This window comes from Alligator mississippiensis, chromosome 2, assembly GCF_030867095.1.
Source record: "Alligator mississippiensis isolate rAllMis1 chromosome 2, rAllMis1, whole genome shotgun sequence".
In the NCBI taxonomy this organism is placed as follows: domain Eukaryota; kingdom Metazoa; phylum Chordata; order Crocodylia; family Alligatoridae; genus Alligator; species Alligator mississippiensis.
In genome coordinates this window covers 168,598,783-168,618,353 of record NC_081825.1, presented here as the reverse complement: position 1 = coordinate 168,618,353, position 19,571 = coordinate 168,598,783, and the positions used below count along the sequence as shown (strand labels likewise).

General features: G+C 49.2%; 1 protein-coding gene across 1 annotated transcript in view; it reads left to right on the top strand.

Moving 5' to 3' along the window:
• The first annotated feature begins 891 nt into the window (after window positions 1-891).
• PPP2CB (protein phosphatase 2 catalytic subunit beta) overlaps window positions 892-19,571 on the top strand; it is a 50,294-nt gene continuing 31,614 nt past the window's right edge. Inside the window, exon 1 of the mRNA XM_006270034.4 lies at window positions 892-1,120. Coding sequence (XP_006270096.1) covers window positions 1,019-1,120 — 102 coding nt within the window. The 5' untranslated portion in view covers window positions 892-1,018. The remainder of the gene's footprint in view (window positions 1,121-19,571) is intronic.

Genomic DNA, 19,571 nt, shown 5'->3' with positions numbered 1-19,571 from the left:
CAGGGGCAGAGCCAAGGGCAGAGCCACAAGCCACTGCCTGCATGTCCCTGCGATGGGGTCCCTGCGGTTCCCCAGGCAGAGGCATGCAGGGAGCAGATTACAGCTCTGCCCCAGGCCTGGGCCCTGACCCCGTGCTGCCGTGGCCCTGCAGTCCTGATCCCAGCCCCAGCCCTGCCCCCAGCCCGTCCTCCTCCCAGATGCTGTTCCCCACAGGGCAGCAGCCCCAGCCCATCTGCCCAGCCATGTGCCCTGTCTGCACGGGTCCTGGCCAGTCTCCATGGAGACCCTGGGCATGACAATGTGGGGCCAGGCCTGGGGCAGAGCCACGATCGGCAATCCGCTCCCCACATGCCCCTGCCCAGGGAACGGGTGCCCATGGTAGCGGTATGCAAGGAGCGGTCCCGGCTCTGCCGGGGGCCCTGGCCCCACACTGCCATCGCCCACCCATCGTGCTCCTGCTGGCTGCCGCTCCCTGCCTGCTTGCGGCCTGAACGCGGGGCAGAGCACTTAGGAAGCTTCGGTGAGCTGTGGCCGCGGGAGGGGGTGCCCACCAAAACTCCCAAAGAGGTCCTCCAGCCCAAATAATTGCCCACCACGGTGTGTTTAGAAGAGTCGTGGTGCGGGCGGAAGGGGCAGTAGGGCCCTTGATGGGTGCAGCGTGACATGAAGGGAAGGAGAGGTGCGGGGTCAGCTCTGCAGGTGGCAAAAGGACGACCGGTAGAGACCGCGGCCCAAGGTACAGCTGAGCCATTGCCCTGCGGGCTCCCTGGGCACAGGACGGGTCGGAGCGCGCGCATGCGCTTACGGAAGCGGCCTCTATCTCCTGCGCCGCCGCGGGCGGGCCGGAAAGTGCGCCGCGCCGGGCGGAGGAGGGGCCGGAAGTGCGCAGCGCGGCGGCAGCCATTACGCGGCGCGGGCCGAGACCGGGTGCGGAGCGGGCTTCGTGCCGCCGTCGTTGGCCGTGAGCGTTGGCTAGGCCTGGGCCGCGCGGGAGCCCGCGGCGGGCAGCGCCGCCGCCATGGAGGAGAAGGGCTTCGCCAAGGAGCTGGACCAGTGGATCGAGCAGCTCAATGAGTGCAAGCAGCTGAGCGAGAGCCAGGTCCGCAGCCTCTGCGAGAAGGTGAGTGCGGCCTTGCCCCGCCCCGACACTCCGCGCCGCTGCCGTTGGATCTGCGCGCCTGTGGGCCGGGTTCCCCCGCCGCTGCAGCGGGAGATCCGCGCTTCCTTCCCGGCCGGGGCAGCAGCACCCCCAGCCGCCAGCGCCGCGTCACCCCGCTGGAAGGGCATTCCCGCCCGAGCCGGCGGGGGCTGAGGGAGAAGCGCAGAGAGCCGCGGTCCGGCTTTGAGGGGCCGGGTACAGACGCGCGGTGCCCGGAGAAACAAGCTCAGGTGAGGACTGGATCCTGCCCTCGTCCCGATGCAAAAAACCCTCTAAACTCAGACATTCAGCACTGTGGCTCCACATCATGGCACGTCTCTTTCGCCTTGCCTGCTGTGTGGGTATGTCAGGATAGGGAGGCTCTTCTCCAGGTCCTCTGTGTGCGTTTCTCCCTGTGTCGCAGAAGGGGAGGCCAAGGCAAAGTGACATAGGTTAGCCAGCAGCTGAGCTGAGACTAGTCTCCAGGTCGTGTGAATGCAAGTCAGGTTCTGTCTACAGCACAGTGTTGCTCAAAAGAAATCAAAGAAACTTTTGCTAGGCAAGAGCCCAACTAAGGTACCCAAATGTCCTTAACTCTGTCAATGATACAGTGCGCTTGAGGTATTTAGAGGTCTGTGGCATAACATTTGCATAGAATTCATTTGTAGACATGTTTGTGCTGTCTTATACCCTCTGTTTATCACAGGCTACGTTGGAAAGCTGAGGCTGTTTGAGTACCCCAACTACCTTTTTAGTATCCTGTAGAGAAGAATGGGGGGTGCTTATTTCTGGGTCTCTCTGCCCTGGTTATTCAGGCCCTTCCAATGCTCCTGTGGTAGTCTGCATTGGAATCAACTCGGTAGTCCAAGCCAGCAGCCAGTAGTGAAACCTTTTAAAAGTCAGAGCTAAACGATCTTATGTGTGTCATTTTGGGGGGTTTTTAGGAAAGTTAAAACCAACAGAATTATTGCATACAACTGGCTATAAAGGAAAAATAGTTATGAGTTATCTTTTGTCACAATTGCTCTGTTGAAGGTTTAGGTGAATTAGTGTCAAAAGACCCTGTTTATGGCTTGTAAATCTTAGTAATTATGTACAATTGCTAATAGTTTAATTTTAATTTGTTGAGATATGCCTTATGCATGGGGCTTTTTAATTAATTAACCTTTTATATGGAAAGTTGATGGCTTGTTCTGTCAAAATTCATCTCCTCAAAGGTTACTGCCATAAGTGCCAAATTTCTTAAACCATTTACTTTTATTTAAATTGTATTGTGAGCAAAGCTTCAGAAAAATTATTTTGTCCTTGCGGTAAGCTTGAGCATGATATGATTTTTTTTTTTCTCCATAAGTAAGGTTTTGAATACCTGCTCAAAGTACAAAGAAAAATACTTGTGGTAATTAGGTTTCTTTAAACTTATCTTAATTTGTATATAACATTTACTTAAACTTTGAAAAATGTTTAATTACTATACTTTTATTTCTTTTCAGTTAATGGTGTTGACTAGTTCTCCCCACCAGGTCTATTGTCCTAAGACTGTGGTAGCCAACTAATGTTTAGTCTTGTAACTTAAAGCTAGGTAGATAAGGAATTTTTAATTGGATGATGACTAAGCCAAGTGAACAAAGTTCACATATAATTCAGGGGGAAATAACTTATAATTGTTAGAGTATTTCATCAACTTTTTTGGTCACCTCAACAGGGGTTGCAAACAGCCCATAGCATAATTTGACTATAATTTCTAGTTGAGGCTTGTAGTTACCTGCAAGACAAAATACTAATGAATAAATATTGGATGCTATAAAACTGCTTCCTGTGCTAGTTATGAAAAACAGGCTGAACTTTGGAGGCTTGTCTATCACTGGTGATATAAGAATCTTCCTTGGCATGGTAATAGTTATGGGGACAGAATTCTATTTCTGTGGTACCTTTAATTGTCTCTGTCTCTATGTGTCTCATGCAAGCAACTTTTGAGCCAACTGCTTAGACTTTCATGCCCTCACCTGTGGGGATATAGGATAGTATGACTCCAGTTGCCTTTAATTCTCTTTTATCCAAGTCGGTGATGGGGACTTAGTAATGTCCACTATGCTCGTTGACCTCACAAAATAGCTTTTAAATTCCATTTTAGTTCTTAACGTACTTCATAAATTGATATAGGTCTGTGAACAAATCTTAAGATTGGCAGTCTTTTGTGCCTGCAAACCAGTAATTAGGCAGTAGACATTCTTCATACTGGAATGAAATTTAATGGACGTAGAAACAAACATTTGTGGCAAAAGTAGGAACAACAAAAGGATGGAGTTCAATACTGACAAATGCAAGATGCTACATGTAGGGAAGAATAATCAAAAGCACAAATACAGAATGGGTGATAACTGGCTTGATGGTAGCCCTGGAAAGAGTAGGTTTTTTTGGCCCTGGTGGGTTACAGACTTGGTACGAGTCAGGATGTCACGCACTACAAAAAAATGCAATTTGGCTTGCAGCAACAGAAATATAGGGTGTAAGAAGGATGATAGTGCTACTCTATCTGGCACTGGTTAGGCCTCACCTAGAATGTACAGTTTTGGGCTCCACATTTTTAAAAAGGATATGTAGAAGGAAGGGTGGTGGGCAATAAAATGATAAATGGTTTGGAAGACAAGGTATACAAGGAAAGGTTGAGAGAACTAGGCATCTTTAACTTGCAGCAAAGGTGATTAAGGTGGGAGACATAGTCTTCAAATACCTTGAGTGCTGTTATAAAGAGGGAAAATACTTTTCTTACTTCATTACAATAACTTGAATTGCTGCAATTTTGAGTTTTGGTTGGCTGTGAGAAAAAAAATTTTTTTTTTCCTGTTAGAACAGTGGGGCGGTGGAATAAATTGCTTACCTAGGGAAGCTGTGAAATCTCCTTCATGGGAGACTTTAAAGAAGAGGATGGATAAGCATTGGTCAAAGGTTATCTGGGACTAAAAGTGCCTGGAGTGCATTGTGAAGAGACTCCCCTGTGCATCATTCAGATCAGAGCTCTGCAGCCCAGAGCAGATAGAAATTAGAGAAAATTCTGCTCAGCAGCAGGAGGATGAAGCAGAGCTCCACGAACATTTTGGAGCTGGACAAAGAGGGGTAGGATGATAGAAAAGGGAATTCTGGTTCTCCAGTTACTGTGTCTGATGCATTGGCTGTTTGCAGTCCCTGGGTTGCAGTACAGAGTATTGGGTGTCTCACTTGCCTCCCACCTATCCTGCTATCCTGCCCTGGCTTCTGGGCTCTGCTAGTTTCCATGTGCGACTGAGAAGGAAGTGTTCCCTCTGCTATCTCTATGGGTATCATGGTTGGGGGGGGGTTGTTTTTTTTTGCCTGGTTTAGAAGCAGTGGGTGTACTGTGCAGCCAAGATTGTGGATTTTGACTGGTGTGTGCTGATGCTTCTGATGGGACTTAAAACCCAGAGGTTCCTCTCTAAAGAGTCTCGCTCTTCCCCTGAAGATCAGACTGGTTGCCACATTGGCATCTGGAAGGGAATCTTACTTCAAGATCAGCAGGGATCTGGGTTTTCTGTTTCCCACGGAAAAATGGAGAAAACCATGGATTCCATATTTTTATCGGAGAAAACGCAGATTTCCCTTTTTAGCAGAGAAATCCGTGGATTCTCCGCTTTTGCAAAGAGCTCTTGGAGGCTGGCACAGCTGCAGTCTGCAAGAGCCCATCGCAGAAAGGGTGGGAAACCCTCCGCCCTACCCAGAGGAGGAAGGGGAAGGGCAGGGCCTGAGCCTCTGAGACAGCCAAGGCTGGGCTCAGGCTCCGACTTGCCCTTCTCCCCTGGAGCATAGAGGTAAGTGGGGCAGGTAAGTGGAGCAGGGCTGGGAAAGATGATTGGGGGGAGGCGGGGGGCGGGGCTCGCACACAGCGGCTGCTGCCGCTTGCCTGGAGGGCAGTGACAGACGCTGCCTGCAAAAACCTCTCACTGCCGCTACAGAGCTGTGCCCAGAGCTGTGTGGCTGGCCACCAGGTGGCAGCCGCAGCATGGTGGTGGCCAGGCAGCACGCAGCCATCCCCACCACCACGCTGTGCCGCTGCTGCCAGCTGCACAGCTCCGAGCACAGCTCTGCAGCAGCAGCGGGAGGTTTTGTAGGCAGCGGCAGTCACCACTGGCACAGGCAGTCTCTGTGGCTTACCTGGAGGGCCATGCCAGCAGTGACTGCTGCTGCGGATCCATACTCGAAGCTGTACGGCTGACACGGGGTGGGGGATGGGGATGGGAATGGCTATCATGGCCCTCCAGGTAAGCGGCAGCAGCTACCACGTGCAAGTCATTGTGTCGCCCTGCCCTCACCCCCTGGCCCTGCTCCCAGCTGTGGTGTGCTGCCTGGGGCTGGCAGCACCCCCTGCTTCATCAGCCCCCAACCATCTTCCCCAGTCCTGCCCCACAGCCCCCAAGCCCCACTTACCTCTAGGATCCAGAGGCAAAGGGTATTGCTCCACAGTGGCAGCGCTTGCCCGCAAAGCCCCCCCCAGCCTGCACCACCATGGAGCTGTGCAGCCGGTTGCAGGGCATGCCACTGCATGCAAGCCCCCTGTTCCACCCCTCCTGGCCAGGCAACACGTATGTGGCCCACACATGGTGGTTGCCACCGCACTGCCACGCCCTTTGCAACTTGCCAACAAAGCCATGCAGGTGGCCGTGGGATGGTAGCGCAGGGTGCAGTGGCAGAGTTGCAGTGGCAGCCTCTGTGTGCGAACCTCCTGTCAGGCTGGCTGGCATGTGTGTGGCCCACGGAGTGGCGCCTCTGCCCTCACCCCCTGGCCCTGCTCTTGGGAGTGGGCACGGGCACGCTTTCCCTCTTGATCTACCCTCCCAGCACCTTCCTTTTCCCCCGCCCCTTCCCCCCACACACACTTACCTGCTGGGCTGGGTGTCACTGTCACTGTCTGTGCCTGTAGCTCTGGGGGGCTGTTGCGAGGGGTATCAGGAGGGCTGTTGAGACTTGGGGGGGGAGGGGGGCTTTAATTTTTATTACGGATTTTGGGTTTTTAATAAGAGAATTTGCAACTTTTAGTCGGAGAAAACCAGGATCCCTGATAATCAGTGTCATCAATTTTGGGGGTTTGTGCCTTTCTCTGTAGCAGGGGACATGGTCCTGTTTTGTGGGTCTCTATTAAAGTTCACCAAAGACTATTTCCTGTCCTTGCAATGTCAGGAATCTGTAGTGTCATAACACTGTAAATTCCTGAATTATCCCTAAAATACTTTTTAAAATCAGTACCCACACTATTATTTTACCTAAATATATGCAAAATAAAGTGCATATTTTTCCTATCAACTCTACTGGCAAAGGTACTTTATGTAAAAAATTAATTAACTAGAAAATAGATGGGTCTCCATACTTCTACTCGCAGCATTTGCTGAAGCTCCATACCTTGTCAGCTCTGCTGTGGCCTAGCACATACAGTGGGTCAGTTGGACATCCCTTCTGCTTGTTTTGGCAGAAATTACTTGGATTGTATCCCAGATGTGTAGTTTATTAAAACCATCAAGGTACATGGGGACAAAATCATACTGTAGTTATTAGTAACCTTGTAGTTTGCTTGGAACTAGCTGGATGAACGAATAAACATTAGAAGTATATGGTAGTTAGTAATACAAGATGAAATTTCAAGTTCTTAAATAAGTGCAGAGCCAATGTCAACTAGTATTTTTATTCCACTCTAAAATATTGAATAGATCTACAAAACAAGAAAGTAAACTGAAGTCTGCAGTGTAGAGCTGGCCAATACCTCATTTTTTATGTTGTCTTGAAAAATAATATTAATGGTTGCTTTTGAAGTTTGTCATCTACTTTGAGGCTTCTGTTGACACAGAATTAGTCATGTCCTGTTTTTCCAGAGGGATGTAGAAGGCAGACGTTCATTAGATATTTTATTTGGATGTCTTCTACACAGGTGTGTATTTAAAAGATCCCTAACTTTTTTTTTTATTTTGTGCAATTGACACTGCAGTTACTTGTGTGAGGTTCTCTTACCAGTCTCTGTGATCCATGCATTGTTTGTCTATAGCAGTGAGGTCCAACCTTTCTGGGAAATTAGCCCCATGCCCTTTCTGTTGCTTTAATCTCCTCCTGGCTGATAGGCTGCTCTGCTTCCTACTCTCTTTACCCCGCCTGATCTGCTGCTGTGTCTTCTGCTCTCTACCCTAGTCTGCTGCATGCCACACATGGAGGCTTCCTGTGCCACAAGTTGGCCACCTCTTGTCTACAGGGTTAGTAATCAGGTCTTGGTTTTGTCTTTGTATTTTGAATTTCTTTGGCGTGGGATGGGTTAAGATGTGAGAGGGTGTGGAACCAAGTTGAAGCTGGGATTAGTATTCCTTTGGTTGTTCTCATGTTAGTGTATGTTATCTGCTACTCTACTCTGACAAGTGCATAATGTTCAGCTGTTAGGCAAAGCCAGGGTGATTGCTAGCAAAGCATAAGCATCTGGTTCCTGACTGGCCTTTACCTATTTGTGGGGTAACTGGCCTGGCGAAGTTCCTGAGCAGGCCACTGGAGGAAGAGTTTGGATGAGATTGTGGGGACTTCGCCTTACTTTGGCTCTGTACCCAGTTTCATGCAGTGCCTCTTAGAAGTCTTTTGACTGTTGCTGAATGTGGTTTGAGGAGTGGCAAGTGTTAAGGCAGGAGCAGGCAAAATATATGGTTCACAGGCCGAATCCAGCCCGCCCACCACTTTCATTTGGTCCGTGGAGCCCCCCAACAAATTGTACCCCGCCCAGCCCTTCCACTCAGGGTGGGAGCGAAGTGCTCTATCACATGGGACTTCCCTTCCCTGCTGTGTGAGTATGGGGGCTGCATGTGAGTGGCAAGGATCACCTGCGATACAGGCAGCACAGCGGAGGATGTGTCCCTCTCTGCAATGTGCAGCACTGGCCAGAGCCGTACCCCTCTGGGTGCTGGCACTCTGAGCACCCCACCTGCTGCTGCTGCACCATGGATTTAGTGGGTGGGGGTCCCCACACACCCCCAACCTCCACCACACCCTCCACACCTACCATACACACCCCACCATATATGCCTACACCCCACCACACAATATACAAAACAAAGAATTTATTTTTGAGTTATTATGCAATTGCCTCTATATGAACTACGCAAACACAAATCATGACAAAAAAAATTGTTTATAATGTTGTAGTCGATATTTGGTTTTTTTAGTGTGTGATTTGGTTTTTTTCTGGTTCTAAGATGGCAACCCCTCTCACCCAAAAGGAGTATTGTGGGTGGGTAGGGGGAGATAAGGGGAGGGACTTCTGGTCCCAAGATGGCAATAAGAAGGAGGGGCAACTGTCAAGGGATGGGGCTACCCATGTGGCCCTCGGTAGCTTACCAAAACTCGTTAAGTGGCTCTGGATGCAAAATAATTGTCTGCGCCTGTGTTAAAGAGGTAGGTGTCTTCCCTGCTTCTGGCCCCTAATACCAGCCTGATCAGTGTAACCCCTTGAAAGAGGCCATGCCATTCAAATACATCAGTTACCCAAAAGGGAAATGCTACCAAGGCAAAGTCTTCGAGGTTACCTTGAAATGAGAGGTTAGTGGCCGCTTCTGGCTTGCTGGTAACTTCAGCTACTTTACAGGTTGGCACTTCATCCGGTGCGCCTTCTTAATCTGCTTCCCGTTCAACAGAGCCATCCACTTTGACAACTGGAACAAGATGCCACAGATTTTGGGGTATGAGAACCAAATCATACCCAAATCATAATGCTGTAGAGGACCAGCTGATCAAGACCATCTCGAGCATCACTAGGGATGCTTGCTGTAAAACACCATCCGAGGCAGCTATAACTCAGTAAGACTGGATACTGCTGTAACTCATGAGAAGGGAACCTGACTTCCTCTAAGATATTGATATATTTACAGTTTTAAAGCAATTTGAAAGCCTATCCGTGCCTCAATCATTATTGGTAAAATAGGGCCAACAAACTATTAAAAAAATTAATTGCAATTTAATTGTGAGACTTAATTGTGAGAAGAAGAAAAAAGTTGCAATTAATTGCACAGTTAAACAATAGTCAGCCTCCTCCTCCCACCCAACAGCCCATGAGCCCTGCAGGTCTTCTCTGCCACCACCAACAGCCCCAGCCTGCCCTGCGCCTGCTCTGGACTTGGCTCGACCAGAGTCAGAACCTGTGCAAACAGCCCCGATCTGAACCTGCATCTGCTCCAGACTCATCTGCCCACACTGAGCAGCAGCAGCAGCCGGGTAGAAGCTGCTGCTTAGCACGGAGGAAAAGCGAGGGGCCCCCCTCACCACAGCTGGGCTTCTTTTGCTGCAGCTGCCTGAAGCCCATGGTCAGGCTGCCCTGCAGCTACACTGCCCTGCCACCACTGCCCTGCTGGGCCACCCAGAGCCAGCGGTGATGGCAGCAGAGAGGAAACGCAGGGCAATCTAGGCACAGGCTCTGGGCTGCTGCAGCAAGAAGGGCCCAGCAGCAGTAAGGGGGAGGGGGCTGCTTTTCCCCTGTGCTAAATAGCAGCTTCTACCTCGCTGCTGTTCCTGCACAACATGGGTGGGTGAGTCCAGAGCTGGCACAGGGTGGGCCAGGGTTGGGGCTCTGAATGCAGGTTCTGGCTGGTCCAGAACTGATCCACTCCACCGGTCAAAATGATGTGTGCGATTAACACAATTAAAAAAAATTAACACATTCATTTGGTTTTGCATTAATTGCATGAGTTAACCGATTAACTGACAGTTCTATAATAAAATTTGTTCTGTAAATTTTGGTGTTTGATTTTATTTTGGTTTTTTATTGTGGAAGATCAGAGCTTTCCCCTGACCCCTTCACTCATGAAGATGCGGGTCTAGCTGTGGCTGCCCACCTCACTGCTGCCCCCCCCGGCGGCTTTGGTGCTGAACAACCCTGACATATTTGTGCCCTACCTATGTTGTTGCCCCTCACTCCTAAGCCACAGCTTCCCCAGCTGTGCTGGTACCCTTCACTACCGACCCCCAGCCCTGCCAGTGATTCTGATTCCTGACCCAAGGCCCCTCCAGCACAGCTGGTATCCCTCACTCCAGACCTGCTGCCCCCACCCCCAGCATCCTCAGTGTGAAGAGGGGAGGGGGGGCATGTGTTTCCTGAGATTTCTGTGCCAACAATAGGGAGCAGGGCTGCAGCTGGACCAAACCAGCTCTGGGCAGGAGCCACCTCTGCAGCGCAGCGGGCAGGACCCAATGCTGGAGGAAGTGCCACCCTGCCCTAGTGAGGCATGGCAGCATTGGCATGGAGTTGTGCCTTTGCTGCTGCTGCTGCTGGGCGGGCAGGAGGTGTTTCACTTTGGCCATGGCGGTGCGGCACTCCCTCTCACGCTGGGTCCCACCCACTGGGCTGTGCAAACAGCTTCTGCCTGGAGCTGGTCCAGCCCAGTGCCCCATTGTAGGCACAGAAATCTTGGGCATGCCCCCCCACACAGCCATGTCACCTGTGTATGGCCTGTGCCCCTCCCTGCCACTTCCCATAAACTTACCTGTAGGGAACTGTGGGAGCTATTCTCCAGCATGCTGCCTGGATGCTGTGTGTGTGTGTACACACGCATGTGGTGTCCCCTGCCTAATCACCAGGGATCTTGGCTTTCTCTGATTTAAAAAAAAAAAAAAAAAATCCCCAATTTTCAGGTTAAAACATAACCCAAAATCCACATTTTTCCATGATCAAAGTGAAATACCATAATATATATCTATCTATGTACAGTATAACCTCATAAATCCAGCGTACTCGGGATTGAGCACCTCCAGGAAATTTTAAAATTCCATTTGTTTGAAACCAGAGCAGTGGCTGCACATGAAGTAGGGTGGTGGATGATGGCAATAGCAGCTATGTGCAAGCTTTCCCCCTCTGCGTCGGGGGTGGTGGCCGGTCCTGGAGCAGCAGCCACATGCAGAGCAGCAGCGTGGGATGGTGGATGGTGCCAGGAGCCGCCACGTGCAAGCTTCCCCCTCCATGCCTGGGGGAGTGGAGAAGAAAGCTTAAAATGCTGGTTTTTTGAGAATTCCGGATTTTTTAGGTTATACTGTATTAGTGGCGTTTTATTTTAATCACAAAAAATGTGGATTTTGGGTTACTTTTTTAAACATGAAAATTGGGGATTTGTTTATTAGAGAAAACCCAGGATCCTTGCTAATCACCCTCCTTCGACTCCCCACAGCCCCTTCACAGCCCCTTCCCAGATGGAATACTGCCAGCCTGCAAGGGGAAATAGATGGTTTCCTGCATCTTTTTCCTTTTAAAGGGGAAAATCTGTGGTTTTCTGCAGCAGACAGAAAACCCAGATCCCAGAGGACTGAGGGGGGGAAAAAATGTAGATCATGAATGTGACCATCTTCTTTGAGAATTAGTGGCAAGCTTTTGCTGAAGCCCAGGAGCATAAGTTGCTTAAGTACAGCCCACTGGACTTGAAGAACCTAGTGTAACATGGATGTTCAGGTGCTGAGTGTTAGTGCTCTTGGTGCATGAGACCAAACAACGAGTGTGTCAGGAGATCCCTGTGAATATCCCAGTGGTGATGAAGAGGTGCGTCATAGTATCAGGCACCAACAGATGTGCAAGATATTTGAAGGTGTATATAGGAATTTAAACCTAACATTTTTTTCTTTCTCTGTGCTTGCTTATTTGTTGAATCTGCTGATGGTAACTAATTCTTAGTTTTACTATTTATGTTCAAAATAAATTAAATGCTGGTCAGTGTGGCAGCACTCTTACCCATACCTGTGGCTTGAGTCTCCTTATTTGTGGCTGCATTCGGATGAGAGCAAGATGGTCATGGAACTTTTACATCGAGCTCATCACTGACTGGCTGTTTTCAGTATGCAGAGAGCAAGCCAGGACCATCTGCCAGAAGCACAAGTTGGGGGACAGACTGAAAGAGACGTCCTGCCTTGTACTGTCGACTTGAATAAAGACTGGAAATTCCGGCGGTACTCCATCCGAGGCAGATGTGTAGACAGCATGCTAAAGGCAGAACTTAAGAATGCTTTACTGTCTTACAGCTATGTACTGATGTGATTACTATGCATGGGATCCTTCTGTCAATGTTACAATGTTCTGTCATGTAACAATTTTAACATTTTAAGTAAAGCTTTCCTTTCTAGCTGCTATCATGTTCTGTAGATATGAGGCTACAATCCAGAACCTCTGTTATTTTTGAGAATTCCTTGTATTGGTATTCATATCTGCTGAAAATGAAATTTAGAAACTTGGTTGCATGGTGATTTATTCAGGATGAGCTTAAGGATCAAGTGGCAGGGAGCCCTGCTTCCCGGTGAAGTCCTAGTAGCTGCATGTGACAGCAAGAAGCAGGCCCAGGCTGCTGGTTCCATTTCACAACACCCTCCTAGTGAGACGGTTTAACCTAAATAGTTAGGTTATATTGGAAGATGGCCAATGTGGTTCCCATCTTTTAAAAAGGGAGGAGGGAGGACCTGGGCAACTATAGGCCCATCAGTCTTACCTCAATCCTGGGGAAACTCTTTGAGAAGATCCTCAAGGAGCACATCTGTGATGGGCCAGCATCGGGGATGATGCTCAAGGGCAGCCAGCACGGTTTCATTAGGGGCAGGTCATATCAGACCAACCTGATTGCCTTTTATGATCAGGTCACAAAAGCATTGGATGCAGATGTCACCGTGGTTGTAGTCTTTCTGGACTTCAGCAAGGCCTTTGACACTGTCAACCACCCCGTCCTCATTAAAAAAACTAGGCGACTGTGGCATCGATGCCTACACAGTCAGATGGATTGCAAATTGGCTGAAGGGTCGTACTCAGAGGGTGGTGGTGGACAGGTCATATTCGACCTGGGGGGAAGTGGGCAGCGGAGTCCCCCAGGGCTCAGTGCTTTGGCCCGCACTGTTCAATTTCTTTATCAGCGATTTGGACGACGGGGTGAAAAGCAACCTGTTCAAATTTGCTGATGATACCAAAATTTGGGGTGAGGTGGGTACGCTAGTAGGGAGGGAGAGACTGCAGAAAGACCTGGGCAGGTTGCAAGGGTGGGCTAACAAAAACAGGATGCGTTTCAATATGGACAAGTGCAGGGTGCTGCACTTGGGCAGTAGTAACTGGCAGCATGCTTATAAGATGGGGAAACTCCCTTCTTGAGAGCACGGAGGCAGAAAGGGATCTTGGAATCATCATTGACTCCAAGATGAACATGGGCCGATGATGCAAGGTCACGGTCGGCAGGGCTAACCGGACTTTATTGTGCATCCACAGGTGCATCTCAAGTAGGGCCAAGAAGGTGATTCTCCCCTCTACGTGACACTGGTCAGGCCGCAGCTGGAGTACTGTGTCCAGTTCTAGGCACCCCACTTCAAGAGGGATGTGGACAACATCGAGAGGGTCCAGAGGAGGGCCATCCGCATGATCCGGGGACAGCAGGGCAGACCCTACAATGAGAGGCTATGGGACCTGAACCTGTTCAGCCTTCACAAGAGAAGGCTGAGGGGGGACCTGGTGACTGTCTATAAACTCACTAGGGACCAGAAGGGTTTGGGGGAGACCTTGTTTCCCCTAGCACCCCCCGGGATAACAAGGAATAACAAGTTGTTGGAAAGTAGTTTTAGATTAGATATCCGTAAGAAGTATTTCACAGTTAGGGCGGCTAGGATCTGGAACCAACTTCCAAGGGAAGTGGTGCTGGCTCCTACCCTGGGGGCCTTTAAGAAGCAGCTCAATGCCTACCTGGCTGGGGTCATTTGAGCCCAGTTTTCCTCCTGCCCAGGCAGGGGGTCGGACTTGAAGATCTACAAGGTCCCTTCCGACCCTACTTCTATGATTCTATGATAAAGTTCCTTGCTGCAACGAGACCATTGCTCCTTGTTCTGTCATCTGCCACCTCTGAGAACAGTCTAGCTCCATCCTCTTTAACCACCCTTCAGGCACTTAGAGGGGATTCAATAGCAGCCTTCATCTTCTCTTCTCCAAACTAAATAAGCCCAGCTCACTCAGCTTCTCCTCAGAAGCCATATGCTTCAGCCCCCTAACCACTTTTGTTGCTCTCTGCTGCTGCTGGACTTTCCAGCTTGTCCACATCCCTTCTATAGTGGGGGGACCCAAAACTGGACACAGTACTCCAGATGTGACCTCACCAGTGCTGAATAGAGGGGAATAATCACTTCCCTTGACCTGCTGGCATCACTACCAATGCAGCCCAGTATGCTGTTAGCCTTCTTGGCAACAAGGACACACTGCTGGCTCATATTCAGCTTATTGTCTATTGTAACCCCAGGTCCTTTTCTGTAGAGCTGCTGCTGCTCAGCCAGTCAGCCTCCAACCTGTACTGGTGCACGAGATTGTTCTGTCTTAAGTGCAGGACTTTGCACTTGTCCTTGTTGAATCTCATTAGATTCCTTTTGGCCCAGTCCCCCAACTTGTCTAGGTCACTCTGAATCCTAGCCCTATCCTCCTGTTTATCCCCACTGCAAACTTGCTCGGAGTGCACTGTATGCCATCATCGATGAAGATATTAAACAAAACTGGCTCTAGGGCTGACTCCTGTGGCACTCCACTTGATACTGGCTGCCAACTAGACATTGAAACACTGATTATTACTCTCTGAGCTTGATGCTCCAGCCAGTTTTCTATCTATCTTACAGTCCATTGATCCAACCTATACTTCCTTAACTTGCCTGTGAGAATGTTGTGGGAGACTATTTCAAAAGCCTTGCTAAAATAAAACCAAGGTATACCACATCCACAGAGCTGATCGTCTCATCATAGAAGACAGTCAGGTTGGTTAGGCATAACTTGCCCTTGATGAATCCATGCTGATTGTTCCTAATCGCCTTTTCCTCCAAGTGCCTAGAAATTGATTCCTTGAGGATCTGCTCCATGATCCAAACTTGTCCGGACCTCCAGCCACTACCCTATGATCCTTATCCATGTGGGTGCAAATGACATGACTCGGAGCAATCACAGCCGGGTCATGAATGGCTACAGGGCTCTGGGAGCGGGGCTTAGCGGGTTGGGGGCACTGGTGGCTTTTTCCTCAATTCTCCTGGTTCTGGGTTATGGGCTGAGGAGGGAGAGACAGAATGAGGTAGTCAATCGAAGACTGGCGCTGGTGTCATCATGAAGGCTTTGGCTTCCACGATCACAGTTCACTCTTTGGTGAGAGGTTGGTCTGCTGGGAAGAGATGGCTTCCACATCACTTCACTGGGGAGGAAGCTCTTCTCAGCCAGAATGGCTGACTTGCTCAACCAGGCTTTAAACTAAGCCTGCCGGGGGATGGGTGGACAACCACCAAAGCAAGCCCACTAGGCAACAGCTGCAAAACCAACAGGTTAGGGCACCCAAGGGAATCCATTCCTACCCCAGCCCTGGAACACTGTCCTCCTGGGAATGCAAGGAAGCCTAGGGCTTCCAATGGGATGCTTACGTGTCTGTACACCAATGCCAGGAGCTTGGAGAACAAACAGGAGGAACTGGTCCTCCTACTAAACAAGGATGACTGTGATCTCATAGGATTAACGGAGACCTGGTGGGACTCCACCTATGACTGGGCCACAGATATAGATGGCTATACCTTGTACAGGAGAGATTGTGCAGATAAGAGGTGGGGGTGTAGCTCTGTGTGTCAAGGAAAGGTACACATCACTGGAAGCTGACACTGGCACCCAGGGAGGACGACTAGGGACCCTCTGGGTTAAAATATATGGGGAAACATGGCACAGGGGACACAATGGTAAGACTACAGATTTCTTAATCAGGAGCATGAACTTGACCAGTAATTCACCAGGGAACTGGCTGAGGCTACACACTCTCAATGCATGGTTGTCATGGGAGATTTCAATTAGCTGGACATCACATGGGAAGAGTGCTCAGCCAAATCTGCACGGTTGCAAAGCTTTCTCATGTGTGGATGAGCTCTACTTGACCCAAGAAGTCTATGGACCAACATGAGGTGAAGTGCTGCTTAGACCTGGTACTGGCTAAAGGAGATGATCTAATCTGCAACCTAAAAATCAAAGGAAAGCTGTGAGATGGGGACCATGAGCTGATCACTTCCACTATCTATCGCAAAACTGGCAATTCGGTCAGCAATGCAGAAGTCCTCGACTTCAGGAAAGCTGACTTGGATAAGCTCAGGAGGTTTGTTGTCAAGGCCCTAGGGAGCCGTAACTTGTAAGGGAGAGGCAAGAGAAGTGGTCACCCCTTAAGTGAGCGATCCTGAAACCGCAAGGGATGTCCATCCCATCTCGGAGGAAAGGTAGCAAAAGGGCACAGCAACCCCCTTGGTTCAGCAGGGAACTCGTGGACCTCCTACTCCAAAAAAGAGAGGCTTATAAAGGATGGAAGATGGGAATCATCATAAAGGAGGAGTATTCTGCACTGGTCCATACCTGTAGGGAGTAAACGAGGAAAGCCAAGGCTGCAACTGAACTCCACCTGGCTACACATATCAAGGACAATAAAAAGTCCTTTTCAGATATGTGGGGAGTTGGAAGAAAAGCAAAGGTAATTGTGGTGAGACCGCGGGAATAAATAAACGAATCCCAGCAGGAGAGGCGTCAGAAGAACGAAAAGAAGAAGGAACGAGACCAAGCGAAGAGTGGAGATTCTGGAGCAGCTGCTCCGGCTCGCCCGAGTGCCATGGGAGAGAGAGAGGGGCGGGGCTGGAGAGAAGTGTCGAGAGAGTGAGAGGCACGGATCCGGCAGGAAGAAAAACAAATCTGGAGAGGGGAGAGAACAAAGCCCAAGAAGTAGAGACCCCAAAGGAGAGAAAGGAGACATCCAGGACTAATGAAGAGGAAGAAGCTCCAATGAGAACAGGTAGAGATGTAATGTGCCAGAAAAAGAAGAGAGAGGGGAATCCTCTTCTCCTTTGGAGGATATCAGGACTGGGGTGTTGTTGTTCATAGGATGTTGTTCTGCTGGTCAGGCAGGCCCTGGACATAGAGAGAAAGAGAGAGAATAAAAAGTGATTGAGGGAGAAGTTGCTACAAGTCCCTGGGTAGAGGGACCACACCCCAAAAGGAAACAAAGTAAAAAGAAAGTGAGTAGGACCCAAAGCAATGAAGATAGGACTGACGCAAAAGCGATAGACAAGTAACTCAGTTAAGCAGAATCCCACCCGGACTTTAATTCAACTTAAGATGAAATTCATAGTTAATTGATGTAAATGAGTGAGGATAGCCTTGCTCAGTGCAAGCCGATAATGGATGTAAGTTTAAATATTGATAAAGGACATTGTAAAACTGAACTGGATGATGTAAGGCTGTAATTTCTAATTAATGGTTGACAAGTTAGGCACCCCATAAACAAGAGAAAAAGAGGAAGCTAAGGTGCGTCATAAAAGGGATCCTCCTTATCAATAAAGATTGTGGACTATTATGACAGTAGATAATAATTAACACATCCTAATTTATAACATTGAATATTAACCAAGACGTGGCAGGCGAGAGTCGGTAAATACCGTTGTATTATTAAGCAGAACAACCTGACTTACAGAAAGATAGGACAGTACACTGGGTTAGAGGCTAACACCCCCCCCCCCCCCCCCAGTAACATTAGACCCCTGCTAAACTAAATGGGACAACTGTCAGCCAACACCCAGGAAAAAGCCAACCTTCTTAATGGGTACTTTGCATTGGTTTTTCATCAACCCCACCCTAGCATGATGCAGGACGGCCAGGATGAGAGTGAATTTATACCCAGCAACAGTGTAGACCTTGTAAAGGAACACCTTGAGAGGCTGGATGCCTTTAAGTCAGCTTGTCCTGACAGTTTGCACCCCAGAGTACTTAAGGAGCTGGCGGAGTCATAGCCCAGCCACTGGCAAAGATATTCAAAAACTCCTGGCGCTCAAGTGAAGTACCTAAAGATTGGAAGAAGGCCATTGTGGTGCCCGTCTTCAAGAAGGGGAGGAAAGTAGATCCGGGGAACTACAGGTCAGTCAGCTTGACCTCAATCCCTGGAAAGATTCTGGAAAAAATTATCAGAGAGACCATTCTTGATAAGGTGGCTGCAGGCAACATCCTGAGGGACAGCCAGCATGGGTTTGTTGCGGGTAAGTCTTGCCTTACCAATCTCATCTCGTTCTATGACCAGGTGACATATCACCTGGAGAAGGGATTGACATCATATATCTGGACTTTTAAAAAGCCTTTGATTTGGTGTCCCATGATCTTCTCATGGAAAAATTGGCCAACTGTGGTCTCAGCAACATCACAGTCCTATGGCTAGGGAATTGGCTCCCAGGCTGGACCCAGAGGGTGGAGTCAACAGAAGTGAATCATCATGGCCCTCTGTGACTGGTGGTGCCCCCCAAGGCTCTGTCCTTGGACCTGTTCTCTTTAACATCTTTATCAACAAAGTGGATACTGGTGTTAGAAGTGGACTGGCCAAGTTTGCTGATGACACTAAATTTTGGGGTAGAGCATCCATATGTGAGGATAGGTTGGTGATCCAGGCTGACTTGGCTAGGCTCAAAAAGTGGTTGGATACAAACCTGATTACACTCAATACTGACAAATGCAAGGTACTCCACCTTTGGGGGCATAAAACCCCCGCAGCATGCTTATAGGCTCAGTAGTGCTACGCTTGCTAGCACCATGGCCGAAAAAGACTGGGGATCATGATTGACCACAAGATGAACATGTGCCACCAATGTGGTGTTGCAGCTGGTAAAGCAAAGCAAACTTCGGCTTGCGTCCATAGATGCTTCTCAAATAAATCTCAGGCTGTCATCCTCCTGCTGAGGCCGTAGCTGGAGTACTGCATCCAATTCTGGGCTCCACAATTCAAGAATGATGTGGAGAAGCTTGAGAGAGTCCAGGGGAGGGCCATGCGCATGATCAGAGGACAAAAGAATAGGCCTTATTAAAAAGAGGCTAAGAGCCATTGGACTCTTCAGCCTGGAAAAGCACAGGCTCTGGGGTGACCTGGTGGCAGCCTATAAGTACGTAAGGCGTGTGCATCAGGATCTGGGGGAACACCTGTTCACCAAAGCAGCCCAAGGGATGACATGGTCCAACCATCCCAAACTCCTCTAAGACTGTTTTAGGCTGCACATAAGGAAAAACTTCTTTACTGTCAGATTCCCCGAGGCCTAGAATAGATTCCCTCCAGAGGTGGTGTAGGCACCTACTCTGGACTCCTTTTTAAAGAAGCATTTGCATGTTTATCTTGCTGGGACCCTTTGACCCTAGCTGACTTCCTGGCCTTGGGGCAGGGGACTGGACTCAATGATCTCCTAAGGCCCCTTCCAGCCCTAATGTCTATGAAATCTTATTAAATGACTTTTCCAGGGACTGAGGTGAGGTTGACTGGTCTGTAGGTCCCTGGATCCTCCTTTTTCCCTTTCTCTTAAATGTGGGCACTACATTTGCCCTTTTCCGATCATCTGGGACCTCTCCCAATTGCCATGTGTTTTCAAAGATGATGGCCAGCAGGTGTGC